The sequence below is a fragment of the Aphidius gifuensis genome, linkage group LG1 (assembly GCF_014905175.1).
Source record: "Aphidius gifuensis isolate YNYX2018 linkage group LG1, ASM1490517v1, whole genome shotgun sequence".
NCBI classification, from domain to species: Eukaryota; Metazoa; Arthropoda; class Insecta; order Hymenoptera; family Braconidae; genus Aphidius; species Aphidius gifuensis.
This window is the reverse complement of record NC_057788.1, coordinates 20762574-20786385: the sequence shown is the minus strand read 5'-3', so window position 1 is coordinate 20786385 and position 23812 is coordinate 20762574. Positions and strand designations below refer to the sequence as shown.

General features: G+C 26.7%; 1 protein-coding gene across 1 annotated transcript; it reads right to left on the bottom strand.

Moving 5' to 3' along the window:
* Window positions 1-14661: 14661 nt before the first annotated feature.
* Window positions 14662-16963, bottom strand: LOC122860543 (endothelin-converting enzyme homolog). The gene is made up of 3 exons (XM_044164398.1): window positions 16927-16963; window positions 15089-15336; window positions 14662-14994 (listed from the first exon to the last, which is right to left on the bottom strand). The coding sequence occupies exons 1-3, from the start codon at window positions 16961-16963 to the stop codon at window positions 14662-14664; spliced, it is 618 nt and encodes a 205-aa protein (XP_044020333.1).
* Window positions 16964-23812: the final 6849 nt, after the last annotated feature.

Genomic DNA, 23812 nt, shown 5'->3' with positions numbered 1-23812 from the left:
TTGAAGATATTATTGTCATATTATCCACATTCTCCTCTCCTTTCACCCAAACGCAAAAATCTTCAGTTAGGGAAAAATATAAGCCCAGAAAAAAATACACGTAGTGCTATACCCCGGCTGATCTCAACTTAGGCTGACATGGGGGACGTTCCAAAAATCACTCGGAAACTCGGAAGGTAAAAACTTTTTACAAGAAAAACAAAATAATGTCTGATTGACACTTAATCTTGAATTCAGATAATACTGGACATAAAAAATTTATCCCGAAGGACCAATTAAAGTAAGCGTTCTAAATACTGAAAAAAAAAAAAAACAATTCCATTGCAACTTTATTGCCTGCACAAAGTTTTCTTTAGTTGAGTGTCAATAAAACTTATTTAGAAAAAAAAATTGTTAATAAAAAAAAATAAAACGACACAAAATTAAATTAATTAGTATTATTAATTAACCGAATTGACTAAATCATTAGAATAAAATAACGAAAAAAAAAAAAAATAAAAACAAAAATGTTATGTAAATGTAAATATAATAATATATAAGAAAATACCGTCTATAATTAAAATCGTCATAAGCAATAGTTATTATTTTATTAAGTAATTAAACTTATAGATAAATTAAATTAATTCATTAATGCGGCACGTGCACATACATAATATCATTAATAATTCTACACCGATATACGTATTGTTGGATTAATAGTAATAATTATATAGTCTAATTCATGTTTGAAATTATATGTATATATAATAATAATTTGCGTACTTTATCTTTAAATATAATAAGATATAACATGTATAATTATGTAGACAATGTTGTTGACTATATCCAACTTATCCTTTTTTTTTTTTCAATTTATTTTGAATCAATATTACTTTGTAATAATTTTTTGAGAATATTTTTATTTACTCGGTTCAATTCCATTTTATTAAACACAAAAAATAACGTATTTATATATTTATATATTTTTTTATATCTAATTGAGGAATAAAACTTTTTTTACTATTGTTAGAAATTTGTTAATTAACGAAAAAACCAATTTAAAGTTTTTTTAGATTTCGTATAACTTTTGAAAAATTGAACTTAAAAACTTCAATTTAGTCTTAAATTGTTGGTTTTTCGAATACCAAGAGCCACACTCTCTTGATAAAAATCGCTCCGAGCTCAAATTAATGAGTTATCAACAGTTGTTTATAACAATAAGTACTATGCACTATCTTATAATGGAAAAATAACCATGAAGGATTGATTTTTACGATTTGTATGAAAACAGTGTGGCTCTCAGAAATTTAATTAAGAATTTTTTGAGCTTTATAAAATTTTTCTACGTTGATTTGTTCAAAAGTTATGCAATGACTAAACAATTATTGTCAATTAGGTTTTTCATATTTTTCAAGAACGACTCGCGTTTATGCTGCAAACCTTCTTTACCTTACTCGCTCGATCGGTAAAATCGGTATTTATGTTGTTACATAATTAAAAAAAAAAAAAAACTATAAACTATTTTTTTTCTTTCACTATATTTTGATACTTAATTTCTCTTTTTTATTAAAACTTTTTATAATTTTGGCGTTTTTAAATTAAAAAAAAAAAGTATAAATTGAATGTTTTTCCATAAAGTGTTATTAATATAAAATTTAATAAATCTAATAAATATTTGATCTCAGAACTGTAGGAACCACAAAGGCTTTCGCCGAAGTTTTGAAAATTTTCAATTTTCAACCGGGAACGAATGCGTTAACAAAATTTTTTTTAAATTGTATTTCTTTTTAAAAATAACCATTGATTAAGTCAGTTTAATATGTAATCAATATTCTGAAACAATATTATGTCGAAAAAAACAATTAATTTATTTAAAGTTATTTGGAAGTTTGTTTCCAATGAAGGAGTTGATTGAAATTTTTAATATTGAAACCACTTTGTTCTTATATTTTTCCATATTTTTAGTTTTACATAAAGTTAGTTTTTTATATTCTTGCTGAACAATTATTTTTTTAATATTTATGTATCACATAACCGTAATCGAAAAATAATTAACATTTTGATATAGTTAAATTATTTGAATTTTTTCATAAAAAACAACGCTATATTTATCATTTTTTAAATTTATTAATAATTTTGTTTTAAGATTTACTGTTGCTGAAATTATTGAGAAAAATATTTTAAATACGACAGACAATGATGATGATAATGCTTGATCAACGATGTTTAACAAAACCAAACAACTTGATAATGATTGATCTAGCCAGTATTCTAACATCATTAGCTTCAAATTTGTTTTCGTTTGCCTTCGTCCTCACTTGAATTTGACATGTATTTTTATCTTCATCATCTTCATATTTTACTCAAATAGAAAAGAATTTTTAAATTTTCCATTTTTTATAGTGGAAATATCAGTGGCCCTTTTCTTATTGAAATTACTAACAATGCGTTTCCAATTGTTAAGTTGACAAATGTTTTCAAGATTATTACAACCACTTTGTTTTCCTAACATTTCCAAACTCCAATGTGGATTTTCATTTGCAAGATTAACAACTTTAACTTTTATTTCATGGGGGACGTAAACTCTTAAATATGAAAATGATTTTTTTTTTTGCAAGTTGCAATTAATTTTCAGATGATTAGATTAACCAGTAATTTCGTGGTTTATTTTTAAAATTCTTAACCAACTATCATGTGCTGAAAATTTTTCAAGTTGAAATATTTTTTTGGCTTTAAGCCCCCATGTTCTAATTTTTTCATTTGTAATTACTTCACCTTTTTTTTGGTTTTCAATGCACTTATTTATAACCCAGTTATTTACAGAATTCATTATTTCAAGAAGAGATCTTCTACGTTCAATCTGTTTTTTCCAACTTGTAACTTGACGGCGGTCTTTAATGAATTTACAACCACTGTGTTCTCTCAACATTTTTAATGACCAAGTTGGATTTTCTACCAATTTAACTACACTGAGAGAAATTTTAACTAAAAATTACAAACGTATAAGAAAAAATTACAAAGCGAATAGTAAAAACTGCGTTCCTCCGATTATTTGTAAGAATTATTCGTATATTGATAAATAATTTTTACAATAAAGTTATGTAAAAAATTTGGCCATTGACTATATACAACACTAAGCCATAAAAATTACATAATTTTATTGTAATTTGTCTTTAAAAAAAATGACTAAATTCACGAAACTTACAAGTAAATTCTAGCAGATTGAGAATTTACGCACTACCGGTTTTAGAATTTACTATATTTTATTATAAATTTTATTTAAAAGTTGGACTTTTTTTGTGATAAGTTCGGCAGTTTGTGCTAGATTCACGGAGAACGGCAATCAATTCCCGGCAACATTTTTTCTTTTCTGTTTACACGCTCAAAACTCGAAAACTAATTGATAAATAGAAAAAATTCATTCTTGATAAATTGTTTAGAAATAAATTACCAACAATAAACCTCGCTTAACCCCATACCTAGCTTCAACAGATAAGGCTGTAGAAATGCTTGAAATTACATGACAATTCAATCATTTGTTCAATCAGTCGGCCATCTTTGTATTATTTCGCCCCACAACCAGAATTTTTACAAAGCGATATAGTAAAAAATATTTAAGTCTATGCTAACTTTTATATGTGTACATGATAAATTTTATTATATGTATTAGAATATTTATTAAATTGTTCAGTATTTTTTATTTAAACTTATAATATTTTTTATCGTTTCCACAAAACATGTATGTGCTTTATTTTAATTAACTCATAACTCATTATCTAAGACATTAATCAAAAAAAGTAATTCTTCATAAATTGTTTAGAATTAAATTCTCAATAATTAACTCCACTCAACCCTATGTCTATCTGCAATAGATAACGATGTACAGAGACTTGAAGTAACATAACAATTTTTTGACATTGTGTGACATTTTACATAATTTTATTGTAGAATATCATCTCTCGCGGCCAATCCCAGAAATAAAACAAAAATTACAAAGCAGTATAGTAATTTCTATTCAACATGGGTTTTAATTTTTAGTTAAAATTTCTCTCAGTATACACGTGCTCTTTCTTTAAAAGAAATTTCATCACCTACTTTAATTTTATTTTCAAGTTTCTCATTTTGTTTTAGGTTATTATCATCATCACCATGGTCAAGATCACCATCATCAACATCAATATCATTATCATCAAGGTCATTTTCGTCTGCGGTAGAGCTTAGTTCATCATCTTCTGTACAAAAACTATATTTTTTAGGAGCAAGTGATCCAGTACGAATTCTTGTGTTTTTTTGATGTTCAACATTGTCAATGACTTTATTCGAGCAACTTTGATTATTATTATTGAATGAATTGGAAATTTCATTTGACTTTCTTCCCAGTGCAATTAATTGATCTATCGAGCTATTTATTTTATCAACATCAATTGAATCATCTGTAACTGGCAACATTTCATCTTTAATAGTTATGATTTCTTCTGTAAATAATTCTTCTTCCTTTTCAATGAAAACAATCATATGTAATTTTTCAATTGAGTTTTCATTTGAAGAAGCGATTGTTATATTCTTATAGCATTATTTGAATCATCACAGTTATTCTTTTTGTTATCTAAAAATAAAATAAATTAAATCAAGACACAATTTAATAAAAATCCTAACACCATTTAAAACATACCTGATTTAAACCTCTGTTTGTAATAAATTTTATCAAGAGGGCTGAGAGTGGCGCGACAGTTTTCATGGAAACCATAAATCGAGATATAAGTAATTAGGCATTTTACTTTGACTACTCAACTGTAAATTTAATTATTTAAAAAATTAGATTTTTGTTTTTCATATTTTCATTTTCACACGAAATAAGTTTTTTTACATTTTTGTAGACTATTATTTTTCAATATTTATGCCACATCACATAACTGTAATAAAAAAATAATTAACATTTTGATAGAGTCAAATTACTTTAATGTTTTTCATGAGAAACAAATATAAGTATTTATAATTTCTCAAATTTAGTAATAATTTTGTTTTTTACATTTACTGTTGCTGAAATTATTGATTAAATTATTTCAAATACTAAAGACACGACAACGATGACAGTAATGATAATGATGATGATTAAAAAAATCGTAAATGTCAAACACCACTATACTTTGATTAAAAATAATATCCAAGTTGTTAATTATTTTCATTGTTATTATATTTTCAAACATTTGATATATTTCGTTTTAATTAAATGTGTTGTAATAATTAATACGAGTATAATAATTAATGTAAATAGAAGAATATACCTATATGAAAATTAAATATTCAAGATTAATGTTTAAATTTATTAATAATCATTACTCAAAATAGAATTTGTTACTTTTGTTGTAATAAAATCCTATAATTGCTCAACGATCAATATCGACCAGTAAAAATAATTAGTGAGTAATTATATTTCGAACATTGTCAGCTATTTAATCTGCCCTCGTCCGTCTCTGTCATCTCTTGTATTTTTATCTTTTTCTTTATATTTGACCGATGTGGAATTTAATTTTTTTCGAGGAACAGTTGATCTAGTGGAAAAACTAATGGTCTTTTTGCTATTAAAATCTCTAACAATTTGTTTCTAATGACAAAGTTGACCGATGTTTTCAAAATTATGAAAAAAAAATATTTAAGACAATTGTTTTGAAAAATTATATGAATTTTTCAAATAAAATGAAATAAATTGACATGTATTTTATTTATAAAATAAATAAAAATGTCCAAGAAAAAGCAGTAGCTGAAAAAGAATGTAGCTAAGGAATTGAGGTTGCTACAAAATTATATTTTAAGCAACATTATTTCCTTAAAACATAATTCTTGGGCAACCTCAATTCTTTAGCTACATCTTTTTCGTAGCTACTGTTTTTCCTGGGAAATTTTTATTTTTTAAAAATAAAATTACATGTACATAATTTTTTTTTTTTTTTAATATAGTAAATCAATAAAATAAAAATAAATAGAACAAATTAATAGGAATTTTTTTTAAATGCCTAAGTTTTATTTTCAATGAAAGGTACATGACATTTATCAAAAATATTCTGACTCGATTGAAAATATTTATGTATAAGTAACAACTTCAAGTAACAAATTAAACTCAGTCACCTCAAAGCTTTGACTTGTTTGATAAATAAAGTTTTTTTTTTTTAATAATAGTTGGCTTTGCAATAATTATATTTTTCAAAAATAACGACTTACTCGATAATCAAATCGATATCAATATCATTTCATTGACATCGTCAAGTATTTAGTGAAATTCAAGATAGATTTTAAAACCATGAATCGGAGTAGTATGATCTTCGCTTCCAAGTTAAACATGCTTGTTCATCATCTTCGAAAAGTTCGCAGGTTAGTAAAAGTCGGACAGCTCTGTAAGATAAAAATAATATTATTATTAACTTATATTTTATGTTAACATTTACTGGAAATATAAATAAATACTTGAAACTCAAAGGAACCAAGTATTTTTCGCTTAACAAAACAACTTACAGTTTATCACCATTATGTGTTTCGAATACAAATATGCCACTATCAATTATAACATCACATACTTTCATTTCTTCAGTATATTCATCGCGACATTTTACATGAGTAGGAATTTTATTTTGTGTGTTTTTATCCAATTTATGGTCATATTCAAAATGCACCATCTGTGTGAAATAATAACTGTGAAATATAAATAATATTATTAATAAACTTCCTGGCTTTGTTAATAATGTATACTTATTATCAACAATTTATTAAAAATATTAATAAATAACCAAAACTAATAATATGGAAATCTCATGTTCAAGAAAATGGTTTAAAATTATTGTTTAATATTCAACTTACACTTCATCACTTTCATCATTTTGTAATTTTACTGTAGAATCACATGACGAACTAAAATTGCCACAAATTATAATTTCCTTGTCTTGAGATGACGATTTGGAATCGGCCTCTTCAGAATTAGGGTCAGAGAGCATGCACTGACAGTACGTCCACCTGTAAAATAAAAATAGTATTATTAATAAATTAATAATAATGTATATTTTTCATTCAATAAATATATCAAATGAATAATTTTAATAAGGAAGAAAAATCTTTCAAAATTATTGATTGATAATCAACTTACTTTTTTTCTCTTTCCGGTGTTTTCATGGTCATTTTAAAACCTGGAGATGAGCAACTAAATTTACCCTTTCTCCATAGTATCATTTGAGGTTGCTCTTTGTCGTTAACAGCTATTTCATTTTGTGAAGTTTCAGACAATTTTTTTACTTCAAGGCCCACTGTGTGATGGAAAGTATATCTGTAAATTTTATTAAGTTGATTAAAAAAATAAATAAATAATCAATACCAGGTAGGTTTCTGGCACTTAATAAAACATTAATATTGATGATTTAATAATTATTAATTATGTTAAAACATTGGTGCAAGATATTATTAATAAAAATTTAACTTACGTTTTACGACCATCTTCGGTTTTTAATGTTAATTTACCATTGTCAAGTAAACCATTAAATTTACCAATTTTTATTGGTATTGGTTTTCCTTTTGGAAATGGTTCTAGTATGCTTGCATCCATTTCTTTGCTTCCCATTACAATACGTGTGTTATCGTTCATAAGACTGTAAAATAATAATAAATAATAATGTAAGTAAAATGTATGTAAATAAATCAAAGTTGATTGTTCAAGAAATTATCGAATGTAATATTCAACTCACTGTATACTATCTTTTTGTGTTTTTATTTGTATTTCACCAGTATCAAATAGCACACTTGATGTAACAATCGTTGATGGAATTTTAGAATATTTTAGAAATTCCTCTTGACGAGCTGCGGCCATCGTGTCAACATTTTTTGGAAGTTTAGGATCTGGTTTAGCTTTATAAGCACTATAAACAGCAATAACTGTTAATGGAATTGTAGAATACTTCAAAGTTTTTATTGCAACAGCACTTATCTTTTTCCAATACCAAGCTGATTCTTTTTGAGCTATATAGAAATAATAAATAATAAAAATTATAATAACGTAATTCAATTAATATATTCTTAAATATAAAATACACAATATTTGATTACTCGTAATTATTTAAAATTAAATAGTATAAAAAATATCCAATTTTAATAAAAATAAAATTTTGACCAAAGTAAAAGTTGAAAAGTCAAACGGATGTTTAGTATGATGTGTGGTATGTTTCAAGTCTTGTTTCATCGTTCGAAACCACTCAATTTTTGTTTGACATTTTTGTCTATACTTTTAAAATTATATGTATTATATTTATTTAAAAAACTTTTGTCGATAATTACAAGATTAACATGACTTACCTGATGCAATTGAATTTTTGGTTGCTTGACTACAACTGTTTCTCACGTGGCACATGGATTGTAGATATTTCGTTGGATTATTATTTGGAATAGATCTTGTTGGTCCAACAAGACGCAAACCGGGGATATTCCGATATCCGAGACAACATGTTTTTTTATCGGTTTCTTATAGGAAATTTTCTCAGGATTACGGGAAAAATACGGAAAAAATTCCTACGAATGCGCAAAGTGGTTAAAAATTGAGTTTACTATGAAAAATAAGGCTATTTATCGGTTATGTAAATATACTTAGTAAAATAATAGATATTTCCAGAATATAGTAATGGCATTTGATAAAACTCGTCGAGTCGAAGAAAAAAGTCTAAATAAAAATTTCGATATCTCCAAAAGTTTTCGAGCCGCGATAATTTGAAAATTTCGATATATCGATTTTTTTGATTTTTTTTAAATTTCAATAATTGAATTCGATAGAACTCGTCGAGGAGAAAAAAAAAGTCTACATAAAAACTTCGATATCTCGAATAGTTTTCGAGCTATAATAATTTATATATTTCGATATATTAAATTTTTTTTTTTTTTTAATTTTAATAAAGGCAATCGATAAAGCTCGCCAAGCTTAAAAAAAAAGCCCAAGTTTTTTTTACTTGGTCGTTAGGTTTTTTACTTAGCTATATTTTTTACTTAGCGATATTTGTAGCCAAACACACAATATCTATATAATTTTACCAGCTATATTTTTTACTTAGCTGTATTTTTCACTTAGCTACATCTTTTTCCTTAGCTCCATTATATTATCAATTATGAAAAAAATTATCATTAACATTAGAAAGATATCGATAACTCAAAAACTATTCACGTGATAAAAAAATTTTATTATTTTTTTTTTTTCTCTTTGATGAGTTTAATCAATTTCTATTATTAAATTAATAAAAAAATAAAAAAATCGATATATCGAAATTTTCAAATTATCGCGGCTCGAAAACTTTTTGAGATATCGAAATTTTTATTTAGACTTTTTTCTTCGACTCGACGAGTTTTATCAAATGCCATTACTAGATTCTGGAAATATCTATTATTTTACTAAGCATATTTACATAACCGATAAATAGCCGTATTTTTCATAGTAAACTCAATTTTTAACCACTTTGCGCATTCGTAGGAATTTTTTCCGTATTTTTCACGTAATCCTGAGAAAATTTCCTATAAGAAACCGATAAAAAAACATGTTGTCTCGGATATCGGAATCTTGCCCGCAAACCTAGGGTGCATTCCTTTAATAAAAAATTTTTTTTCGTTTTGCAATTTCGCCCTGTAATACCGGCCAAAATTTTATAAGAAAAAGCTGTTTCTTGTAGTGGCAGTACTGGCACATGACATTATTTTTTTTGGCTTCCAATTATTAGATGGATAACTGTTCAATGTTTATATCAAACTGAAATAAATAGAAAATTGACTTGTTGTGATTGTTTGTTATTGTCACATAGGTCGTACCACACATTATCGTGAGCTGTAAAGCCTGGAATATTGCATAGAGAAATTTATCACTTTTGTCGTTGTTTCTGTTTCTAGTTTTTAGTCGGTGCTACAGGGCGAAATTGCAAAACGAAAAAAAATTTTTTATTAAAGGAATGCACCCCTAATCTCATAATTCCACTCATTTTTTTTATTTATTTGTTTTTTTTTCAAACAATAAAAACATTCATTAATATTAATTGTATCATTAACAATAGATTAACAGATTAAACAGCATGCGAGCAAAATGGTCAGCTGTCTGAAAGATCTGGAACAGTCTGGACTCTGGAAAGGTCTGAAATTATGAAAGGCTAAAAGCAAGATGAAAGGGGTGAAAGAGAGAGAAAACTTGAATAAAAAGGCATGCGTAGATCGGGTATAATACCTATAATACCCACTCCAACCCACTCTACGCATGTGACGATCATCACGCAGCCTTTTTCACTGTGGTTGATATTTGAACTTGAAAATTGTTACGTACCAAGTTACGTAACAAAATGAAAACAGTAAAACTTCCCGTTTTTATAAATTACAGGAAACTAAAAAAACTTTATTTAGTTTTACTTTTATGGAACTTTAGTTTTATTTTTATGGAATCATTTGATAATTCCAACTTAGGCAATTGAATTAATCAAAATAATTCAAAAAATAATTTACTCATGACACAGAATTAATCGAAAAATATATTTTTTCACTCAAATTAAATTAGAAAATAATTACATATCTAGGAAAATTTGAAATACATTCAAATAAATTTTATAAGCAAGAAAAAAAAATAGATAAATTATAATCTTTTTTTTTTTAAATGAATATGGATTTAAATTCAAGTTATAAAAATAATATATATTTTTAATTACTGAGTTTAAACCATAATAATTAAAAAAAAAAAATTATAAAAATTAAATATTACTATTCTTCACAGTCCCCGTGAGGAACATCATGATGGAAAAAATGTATTTTAGGATGTTTGTTCTAGAATGCTAGTTGATACAATTGTTGTACTATAACTCATGCAAGTGTTCATTAATAATAATTTTTTTGTTTTTTAGGTTGTTTGCATTGGTGATTTATTTGACGAAATAGACAACGTGTTGTCAATGGAAATAGTCAAAACACAATTATTGCAGAAAATATAAAAAACAGTTGAAAATTATAATCGATCAAATGGACTATTTGATAACGAAACAAATAATGATTTCGTTTATCGATGTTAGAAAAAGAAAAATGATTAAACACAGTGTATTATTTTGAAAAGAAAAAAAAAATAGATTTAATGTTGTATAATTGAAATTTTATAATTTAAATAAAAAAATTAAACATTTATCAAATGAATATAAATCTATTTATAAAATTACTATTTATTAAATATTTATACATTTTTATAAATGTATTGACTTTTTTTTTTTAAATCTAGTAAATCAACAAAATAAAAATAAATAGAAAAAATTTATAGGAATTTTTCTTAAATGCATAAGTTTTATTTTCAATAAAAGGTACATGATTTTTATCATACTCACATCAAGGCTTTGACTTGTTTGATAAATCGAGTTTTATTTATTAATAATAATTTTTTGCTTTGCAATAATTAAATTTTTGAAAAATAACTTACTCGGGAATCAAATTGATATGAATATGATTGTATCTAGTGATATTCAAAAAAGACGTCCCAGCCATGAATATCGCGGAATCTTTGCGTCCACTTAAAATATGCTTGTTTACCATCTTCAAAAACTTCGCAGGTCAGAATTCGTCGGGCAGCTCTGTAAGATAAAAATAATATTATTATTAATATATATTTCATATAAACAATTTATTGGAAATATAAATAAATACTTGAAACTCAAATGAGCCAAGTATTTTTCACTTAACAAAACAACTTACATTTTATCACCATTATGTGTTTTACATACAACTATGCCACTATCAATTATTACATCACATAATTTCATTTCTTCAGTTATTTCATGGGAAGATTTTATTTTAGTAGCAATTTCACTTTGTGTGTTTTCATCTAATTTTTTGTCACATTCAAGATGCACCATCTGTGTGAAATGATAACTGTAAAATATAAATAATATTATTAATGATGTATGCTTATTATCAACAATTTATTAAAGATATTAATAAATAATCAAAACTCATGCTTCACTTACGCTTTTTCACTTTTGTCTTTTTGTATTTTTACTCTAGTATTACATGATAAACTAAATTTGCCAATTACTGGAATTATCTCGTTTTCATGTGGCAAATTGAAATCCATCTCTTTCAAATTCCACCTATAAAATATGAAAAGTATTATTAATGAATAATGATAAATATTTTTTATTAGCTGTTTGTGAATGATTAATAATTAATATATTAATTCATAATAAATATATCCATTGAATAATACGGATAAAGAAAAGAAATATTTTAATAATACTACTGATTAATAATCAACTTACTTTAGTTTACTCTCCGGTTTTTTTGAGGTCGTCTTACTACCTAGAAATGAGTAACGTAGTCTCGATAGTAATGTTTCAGACAATTTTTCGACTTTAAGGCCCACTGTGTTATGGAATGTAAATCTGTAAATTTTTTTAAGGTAAGTTTTTTTTCATTGATTGTTTTGAAAACATTAATGTTAATAATTAACTAATTATTAATTTCAATAAAAAAAATTGGTACACAAAATTATTGATGAATATTCAACTTACGTTGTATCACCGTCTTCTGTTGTTAATGTTAATTTACCATTATCAAGTAATCCATTTAATTTACCAATTTTTATTGGTATTGGTTTTCCTTTTGGAAATGGTTCTAGTATGCTTTCATCCATGTCTTTGCTTCCCATTAAAATATGTGTGTTATCGTTCATAAGACTGTAAAATAATAATAAATAATGATATTAACAAAATATATGTGAATAAGTAATTAATTTTGATAAAATAGGTCAACATTATAAATTCCATTAATTCAATAAAATATTTATTAAATAATTCTAATAATCTGCGTCAATTGATTAAGAACTCACCGTATATTATCTTTTTGTGTTTTTATTTGTATTTTATCATCATCAAGTAACACACTAGATGTAACAATTGTTAATGGAAGTATAGAATGCTTTAAAGTTCCTTTTTCAGCTACAGTTATTACTTCATCTAATGCTGTTCTGAAAGCCTCTAAAATTCCGGGAACTTTTTTATAAGTCCAAATAATTGTTATTGGAAACATAAAAAAACATAAACTTATTAATGTAATTTTTGTCTTTTTCCAATATCCAGCTGATTTTTTTTGAGCTATATAAAAATAATAAATAATAAAAATTAAATTGAATTATTTTAATAAATTCATCGTTAAATATGAAATATATAATATTTGATAAATTGTATTTATTTAAAATTAAATAGTATGAAAAATAATCAATTTTATATAAAAATAAAATTTTGTCAATAGTAAAAGTTGAAAAGTCAATCGAAACACGTGGTATATGTTACATCATTCTGAACCACTCAATTTTTGTTTGACATTTTAATCTATACTTTTAAAATTATATGTATTATATTTATTTAAAAAACTTTCGTCTATAATTACGAGATTGAAATGACTTACCTGATGTAAATAAATTTTTGGGAACATGAATAAAATTATTTCTCACGTGGCACATGGGTTGTAGATATTTTGTTGGGTTATTATTTGGAATTGATCTTGTTGTTCTAACAAGACGCAAACCTATTCTCATAATTCCACTCATTTTTAAAAATTTATTTACTTTTTTTAAAAAATAAAAACTCTCCTTAATATTAATTGTGTTATTAACAACAGATCAAACTGCTAGACAATAGTGAATAGACAACGTGGGAGCAGAATTGGAATTGTCAGTTGTCACATGGAAACCAATGGAAACGCATGGAATTGGAAAACCAAGAAAAGTGAAGAGAGAGAAAACTGGAGAAAACTATAGAGTAAAAACGCATGCGTAGAGTGAGTATAGGGATCTGACCTATTCACCATGGCATCTGGTGGCGCACCATGAACTATTTCCAGACCATTGAAACTACATGAAAAAATTTTTTATGGTATAGTTTGTTGACGATAGCATACTATAGTAAAGCGGTCTGGAATGCGCCATATTGCCTCACAGATAAGCTTTTACACAATAAATGTGTGCGTGAGCGACCAAACTCCGCCCATAGGTCAGATCCCTATAATCATTATACCCACTCTACGCATGCGACGATTATCACGCAGTTTTTTTATTGTGGTTGATATTTGAACTTGAAAATGAAAACAGGAAAATTTCCCGTTTTTATAGATTACAGGAAACTAAAAAACCTTGGTTTTGTTTTTAATTAAACTTTTATTAAAATAAATTGGAAAATATTATTCAAATGAATTTAATAAAGGAGTAAAAAAAAAATCATAATTTTGTTCTTTTTTTATTTATTTAAAAATTAATATAAAATTCAATCCAAATAATTGTAAAAATAATATATATTTTCTTTCATACTACACAGTAATAAAAAGAAAATAATAATAATTAAAACCATCAAAGAGTTGTACAGTGATCAATGTTAATTTTTTGGATATTATTAAGAGCTTTGTCGAAACTATAGTCATATTATTATTATTTTTAGAATTAGTATTATTATTATTATTATCATGTAAATTAAAGAATAAAAATATAAAAATCGAAAATTTTCATGATATAATAATTGTAACAAACTAAAACTCGTTAACTTTTATTCTAACGTTAACTTTTATTCTATTTAATATCAATTTTTCTAAATTTATTTTATTTTGTTGTTAAAATATATTTATCATAAAAAAATGGAAGATATTTAGAATTTAAATTTATACTTATTTACATTTTTTTATTGGATTCATTTTGGATCCAATTGGACATTGAAAATCAATCGAAAATTCTTTCATATTCGATAACAGACCAATTACTCGAAATTCTGAAGATGCATGACTGTCTAAGATGTCACGTTTTGAATCCTCAACAGTGACTTTTTCACACCATCTATTTGCATAACTTATCCAAAATAATTGTTTTGAATTGTAGGATAAATGAGTAAGTCTTTCACCATTATTACTTGATGATTTCAATTTTATAATATATGCTCGATAAGCTGCTTTTAATCCGCTATTGTCAGCAATATTCTCGCGTAAAGTCAATCTTCCATTTACCTAAAAAAAGTAAATGAATAAATAAATATTAAAAATATACAAAAATTTATTAAAAAATAATTTTATGAATAAAAATTGTTATAATAATAATTACATTTGCATTTATTTCTGGCATTGTGTTATTCCCATATTGTTCAACAATACACATGGCACGATCATCGAAATTTTTTATCGAATCATTTCTCCACCAATTATTTCGAATACCATTTGCATCATAATAAATTCCCTCTTTATCAAAAGTATGTCCTATTTCATGACCTATTAATCTTCCAATTATACCGTAATTTACGGAGTTTAAATTATTTTTTTTAAAAAGTACGTTTTGATAAACTGGTGGAAGAACTAGAATGACAAAAATAAAAATAAAAAAACAGTAAAATTTTCATTAAGGTTGTTTGTAAAAGACATCGTCGAACCAATATTTGTAGTTTGAGGGGCCCGTATATCGTAACGCTATATCTCATGCCCGGGTACCCGAAATTTTGTTGCGCTTCTGTCTCGAAAACCGGCTTTTAAGTGTATCCGTGCATATACAGACAAACACTAACACTACTGCTAGCAAGCAAGTACAGTACACTGCAGCTACATTATATGCTTGTGTGTGTCACGTCTGTGCGCATCACTTGCCGCGAGAAAGCAAATATTTTTTTTTTAAAAACTTGAATAACTTTTAAAATCCGTGGCAAACATAACTTATTTTTTCAAATTATATTCGTTTTTTTCTTATCTACAATTTGATAGAAAAAAAAAAGTTTTCGAGTAGACAACGAATCTACTATATGCTGTTTAAGAAAAAAAAAATTGTTTCGCACTATTCTCGTGTATAAAAGTTGTCAACTTTGACATTCATTATCTATAAAAAGCCGAGGCAAAAAAAATTGAAATAATTTGTCAAGATAGATAATTATTTCATTTAAAAAATAAGCCTAATTAAAAAAAAATCGAGTAGAAACTCAAATATTTACAAACAACCTTAATCAAAGTATTCGAATAGATATATTTAATCAACAAATTATATTAAGGTTGTTTTCAAATGAAATTCCCGTAATTTAATTTTCGATTTTTTTTTTTAAATGTTTAAATGAAATAATTATCTATTTGGTGGAATTTTTTCGTAATTTTCCTCTGCGTCAAAATTCAGATAATTAGTGTCAAAGTTGACAACTTTAACACGCAAGCATAAGGAGTATAGGTACGTTTGCGCTTGTACTTTTAAAACTCTTAATTTAAATTTTGATTTTTTTCTACAGATTTGTACACTTTACAAATACGAAATCAATGCAAAAAAAATTATCCATTTCCTCAGTGCCGTTTAAAAGATATTGGCTAATTACTTTTTAAATTTACGGGTTTCAGCCGGCTGAATTACATTGAAAATTTGGGGTACGTTCCAATACTGCCGTTCGGTTTTATTCTTCTAGCTCTATCCTTCTCTCTATCTCTTCTGGCTTAATCTTCCATCTCTTCTTCTATCCTTCTCTTACAAGAAATGTACGGTCTTGGAATTTCCCCCTGAATGTTTATTGCTAGAGTAGTATTAGTGTCTGTAAATATAAGCCGGCGACACTCACACTACTTCTGACGCATCAGTAAAGTGAAAAGATTTTAGGCATGAGGGGGCGCTATAATTTTTTTATTTAACATACGTTTGTAAGTACCCCTGTGAACCCAAAACGTCGCCCGGTCATGCGATTTAAAAACAACCTTAATATAATTTATTATCACCATCAAGAAATTTTAAACGTCCATAAAATTTATCAATTATTGAATTATTCAAAAACTCCTTTGGACATTCAATGAAATATTTTAAGGATTCAAGTTTTTCAATAGCTTTTTTCTTTGTCATATCATCAATCCAGTATGGATTAATAATCATGTCTGAATATTGATTTTTAATATCCGAAATTATTTGTAAAACATCACCTCTAATACTGTTATCACCATAATTTTGATAATATATTGCTCCCATTGCGATTGGAAGTTTTTTAATTATAGTACTCAGTGCCGTAACAAGGGGTGGGCAAGAGGGGCAACTGCCCAGGGCGCAGTATAAAGAGGGGCGCACTTAGAAGCGCGTGACAAGAAAAAAAATATTCTTTTTAAAACAATTGAAAAAAAAAAATTATTTTCAGGAAATAAATTGACTACTGTCATTTATGATCATTCGGGTATTACATAAACATGATTGTCTTTCTAAATTTAAAGGTAATCGTCCAAAAACAATATTAAAAATGCAAAATACGACGTAAAATAAAAAATACTTAATAATTTCGATTGAAATTTTTTTTTGTTTCTTCTGACAACGGCCAAGACACGATCCTCTATACTTTAAAATTCTACCTAATTCTACCTATCACTAACATCGTACTTTAAGGGATTTGGACTATTTTTTTAAAACGAAGAGTGAGACAACATTTTTTCTTTGTTTTATGTCTTTTTCGCACTCATAGAATTATTGTGTTTCTAAAAGTCATCCGCAAGAGGTCTCTAGTAATTTTTCAATAATTCCTCCCCGGGAAAAACGGTTTGTATACAACCATATACAACTATATACAACCATATACAACCATATACAACCATATACAATCATATACAAACATATACAATCGTATATAGATGTATATGGAAAGTTGATTATTTTAGTGACTTTGTATACAACCTTATACAGTTGTATATAAGTTTATACAATCATATAAACTTGTATATAAGTTTATACAATCATATAAACTTGTATATAAGTTTACACAATCATATAAACTTGTATATAAGTTTATACAATTATATAAACTTGTATATGAGGTATAAACTGTTTGTATACAACAATATACAACTATATACAACCATATACAACCATATACAACTACCCGGGAAAAAATTCCGACGATCGTTGACGATCGTGGAAGACAACGCTTTTGTCCACGTCTCGGGTGATCTTCAAAGATCTTCAACGATCTGTGGCGATCTTCAAAGATCATCAAAGATCGTGGACGATCAGAAAAAAAATAAAACGAGGAAAAACAATTAAAACTACTTTAAATAAATAAGGAAGAATAGTGAGTTTTTTGGTTTTATTCGTCACGTCGTCAACGATCTTTAAAGATCTTCACTGATCTGTGACGATCTTTAAAGATCTTCAGCGATCTGTGACGATCTTTATAGATAAAACATAAAAAACTCACTATTTCTTCCTAAAATTTCGTAAAATATTTATTTAAAGTAGTTTTAATTGTTTTTCCTCGTTTCATTTTTTTTCTGATCGTCCACGATCTTTGATGATCTTGAAATACATTCTGCGATATTCGAAGATCAAAAGACCTTAACATATCGCTGAAGATCGCCACAGATCGCCACAGATCACCACAGATCGCCACAGATCGCTGAAGATCTTTGAAGATCACCCGAGACGTGGACAAAAGCGTTGTCTTCCACGATCGTGCATATACGATCGTCAACGATCGTCGGAATTTTTTCCCGGGTATATACAACCATATACAACTATATACAACCATATACAATCATATACAACCATATACAACTATATACAACCATATACAACCATATACAATCATATACAACTATGTACAACTATATACAATCATATACAACCATACAACTTGGTAGCTTAGTTTATTAATCTTGTATACAATCATATATGGTTATATACAAACATATATGGACATATACAACTGCATATATTTATATATGTTTATATATAAATTTATAAAATCATATACAACTATACAACTTGGTAGCTTACTTCATTTATCTTGTATACAATTATATATGGTTATATACAAACATATATGGACATTTTTAAAATTATATACAATTTTACAACTCAGTAGCACATTGAAGACTGACCAACCTATGACTTGCCATTCATCGATTTTTATTCGGGTCACTAAGACTGATTTGTTTTCATTCTTTCCATGTATATATAAAAATATATTAAGAACCGCTATTATGTATTTAATATTGGAAGGGTGTTTGTTTAATTATATATAACAGCTACTCATTTTTTTTACGAAACGAAAATTTCAGGGATAAAAAATTTTTTTCATAAATTATGACAATACATTCCGGGGTATACGAAACAAATGAAATTCATATATCGGCCGAGTGTTAGTTGATCCTTGGATTGCTATGATTATAATAAATATTTGAGTAGAACGAATTTTCCTAATTTTCAATTGTAGCTGCCGTGGTTAGGTAAGTAAGGCTCTGGAGTTTCAACTAGAAGATACCGTGTTCAAGTCCCGGTAAAGTCAAGTATTTATGGTGTAATTTTTTCGGTCAAATACATCATTAAATATATAAACAAAAAGATTAAATTGTTTAAATAATTATAAATTTTTTTTTTTTTATGATATTAATAAATTTTTGAAAGTCACGGCATATAAACTTGTATACAACTATCTATGTTTGTATACAACCATTCTTGAATTTGATCTATAAATTCCATATATGGTTGTATACAACTGTATACAACTTTATAAATTTGTATACAGAAAATGGCGATATACAACTGTATGAGTTTGTATACAATCATATATGGTTGTATATGATTGTATATGGTTGTATACAAACCGTTTTTCCCGGGTCATAAAAATCAATTTTTTCATACTTCAATTATTAATTATAAAAAAACTAAGCTCCAAACCTCTTTTATTTTTTTTCTATACGTTTTGTTTTGTCTCATTTTATAACCTGATAGTTTTTTTTTCATGATGTCATATTGTCGATTGGAGATATTGGTATTTTAATGGATTTTTTTTTGACAAAAATCGCATTCTCCATAAGAGCCAATGTTAAAAGTTGTCATTTTTAAAAATTAATAAAAAAAAACGAGCTTCCAAACAATTACCAAAAAATCACATAAAATGTATTAGTATTTCAAAAATCTACTGTATAAATTTCATTTCTTTCTCATATTCCGAAAAAAATCGTCCAAGTCCCTTAGGCCTTAATAGACTTAACCACGAACGCAGGTTAAATAATAGACCGATTTTTATTCTACTTGTATTGACTGTAGGCCAAAGGTTTGCTTATCATTTTTTTATTGACATAAATTGAGATGATTATGGCAAATGGCTAAGAAATTAATTCAGATTACGAATTTTTTTATTTGGTCACATCCTTTTCTTAGCAACATTTGCCATAATTAATTAATAAAAAAGCTATTGCCAAATATTGCTGAGGAAAGAATGTATAACCAAATATATTATTTCCTAGTCTAAATAAATTCTTTAGCTATTTTAGACAATAATTTCAATTTATGATAAGAGATATTGCTAAAAAATCAATTTAGACTAGAAATTAATATATTTGGTTACATTCTTTCCCGAGATACATTTGCCATAATTAATTAATCAAAAGGAGCTATTTTCAACTTTTGCTAAGGATTGGATCCAGTTAAAAAAATCTCATAGAAACCGCAAAAAAGGGTCAAATACACATCAAATGCTCATAGATATTATTATTATTATTCTATGAGCATTTGATGTGTAATTGACGCGTTTTCGTGGTTTCTATGAGATTTTTCAAACTGGGAATGTAACCAAATAAATTATTTCATAATCTAGATTAATTTCTCTGCAATTTTTTCTATAATAAAATAGAATCATTGTGCCAAATTGATTGTATCTTCAATAGACTTCGATGACATCATGATAGATGAATACAAATGAAACACAAAACAATTGAAACACCTCACATCCCAGGTAGAAAAATATGTGTCGCGCCCGACTTAATAAAGTCGGAGGAAAGTCGGGATTTCAGTCGGGCCGACGTCGGATATTCTGTTAAATTCCCTTAAAGTAAAAAATTTAAAATATCGATTGCATTTTCCCAAAGAAACTAAATTGTTGATAGATAGACTATTTATGTTTGTAATTTGTTTTTAATCATTCTAATCATAAATATTTTTCAATAGATTAAGCATAATTTGTTGTTTTACTCGAATTAACATTAAAATGACAGCTTGAGGTTATAGTCGAGATTTTAGACGACATTTATGAGAAAATGGTTCTCATCCAATTACTGTATATCGAAAATACTAAGCCTGCTGTTTTACCGGCAGGCTAGCGACGAGTAATTTTAAATATGCAACTTTAACAATCATGTTCATGTTTGAATCGGTTTGGATTAAAAACAACAAGTTTAATAAATAAAAAAATCGTCTTGAATATTGTAATAGAATATAATTACCGATTGTTTTAACATCTATATATATTGTATTGTTGACTCAGGTATATTACTATTATAATTATTATCATTATCATGTAGGAAATAAGGTAGCTAACCATACTGCTTTTCCTTGAACATTTTTATTCATTTAATAAATAAAGTACATGTAAATTTATTGAACAAAAAAAAAAATGTCCAAGGAAAAGCAGTAGCTGAGGAAAAGATGTAGCTAAGGAATTGAGGTTGCCAAAAAATTGTTTTTTAAGGAAATAATGTTGCTTAAAATATAATTTTTCGGCAACCTTATTTCCTTAGCTACATTCTTTTCTTAGCTACTGTTTTTTGTTACACATTTGTATTCTTAAAAATTAAATTTACATGTATTTTACTTATAAAATAAATAAAGAATGTCCAAGGAAAAGAAAGATGTTAAGGAATTAATGTGACTCAGGAATTATTTCTTAAAACATAATTTTCAACAACCTCAATTCCTTAGCTACATCTTTTCCTTAGCTACTGCTTTTTCTTGGACATTTGTATTTTTAAAAAATAAATTTACATGTATTTTATTTATAAAATAAATAAAAAATGTCCGAGGAAAAGCAGTAGCTAAGGAAAAAATGTAGCTAAGGAATTAATGTGACTCAGGAATTATTTCCTTGAAACATAATTTTTTGGCAACATTAATCCCTTAGCCACATTAATTCCTTAGCTACATCTTTTCCTTAGCTACTGCTTTTCCTTGGACATTTTTTATTTATTTTATAAATAAAATACATGTAAATTTATTTTTTAAAAATACAAATGTCCAAGAAAAAGCAGTAGCTAAGGAAAAGATGTAGCTAAGGAATTGAGGTTGCCAAAGAATTATGTTTTAAGGAAATAATTCCTGAGTCACATTAATTCCTTAGCTACATCTTTTCCTTAGCTACTGCTTTTCCTTGGACATATTTTATTTATTTTATAAGTAAAATACATGTAAATTTAATTTTTAAGAATACAAATGTGTAATAAAAAACAGTAGCTAAGAAAAGAATGTAGCTAAGGAAATGAGGTTGCCGAAAAATTATATTTTAAGCAACATTATTTCCTTAAAAAACAATTTTTTGGCAACCTCAATTCCTTAGCTACATCTTTTCCTTAGCTACTGCTTTTCCTTGGACATTTTTTTTTTGTTAAATAATATTACATGTACTTTATTTATTAAATGAATAAAAATGTTCAAGGAAAAGCAGTATGGTTAGCTACCTTATTTCCTACATGATAATGATAATAATTATAATAGTAAAATACCTGAGTCAACAATACAATATATATAGATGTTAAAACAATCGGTAATTATATTCTATTACAATATTCAAGACGATTTTTTTATTTATCAAACTTGTTGTTTTTAATCCAAACCGATGCAAACATGAACATGATTGTTAAAGTTGTATATTCAAAATTACTCGTCGCTAGCCTGCCGGTAAAACAGCAGGCTTAGTATTTTCGATATACAGTAATTGGATGAGAACCGTTTCCTCATAAATGTCGTCTAAAATCTCGACTATAACCTCAAGCTGTCATTTTAATGTTAATTCGAGTAAAACAACAAATCATGCTTAATCTATTGAATAATATTTATGATTAGAATGATTAAAAACAAATTACAAACATAAATAGTCTATCTATCAACAATTTAGTTTCTTTGGGAAAATGCAATCGATATTCTAAATTTTTTACTTTAAGGGAATTTTACTGAATATCCGACGTCGGCCCGACTGAAATCCCGACTTTCCTCCGACTTAATAAGTCGGGACACTCAGTCGGCCGACAGTCGGGCCGACGGAAGTTTTCTACCTGGGCAGGAGGCACCATAGATGAATTTTCCAGCGACAATGCTAGAAGACAAAAACTGTTTTGATTTCGTAATGATTCATTCTTCATCTATATCACCCCTGGTAGAAATAATCTCTCCGGATTTTCTCCAGATTATCTCCGGATTTCTACGGATTTCTCCGGATCTCTCTGAATTTTGTCTGGATTTCTCCGGATTTTCTACGCAAGTGAGATTTCCGGAGACATTATTTCGGGTTTTCTCCGGATTTTTTCAGAAAAAATTTCTCTTTTATTTTTCGTATGTAAACTCTTATTTCTACTTTTTCTTATTAATTTTTCCATTTTTTTGTTTTTGTTTTTTTAAGTCAAAATTCCAGAAAAAATCCGGAGATATTATAGAAATAGTCTGGAGATTAGTCCGTAAATATCTCCGGAAGTCTCAATTACGTAGAAATTCCGGAGAAATCTGGAGAGATCCGGAGACATCAGGAGAAATCATGAGAAATTTGAAGAAATCCGGAGAAAATCCGGAGAGATTATTTCTACCAGGGTACACTTAACAAATGATTTTTTTTTCATATATTATATCGATAAAAATAGGGCGCAAAATATAATTTTGCCCAGGGCGCAAAAATTCTTTGTTACGGCACTGATAGTACTAACACAATCTTCGGATTTTAATACATCTAATATGTCATATTTCGTTTGATAATGTTTCCAGGTAATGTATTTGATTGAATAATTTTTTCTGTTGAGTTTAATAGATATTTCAAATTATTATCAGGTATTCAATATTATTAATTAATATTGT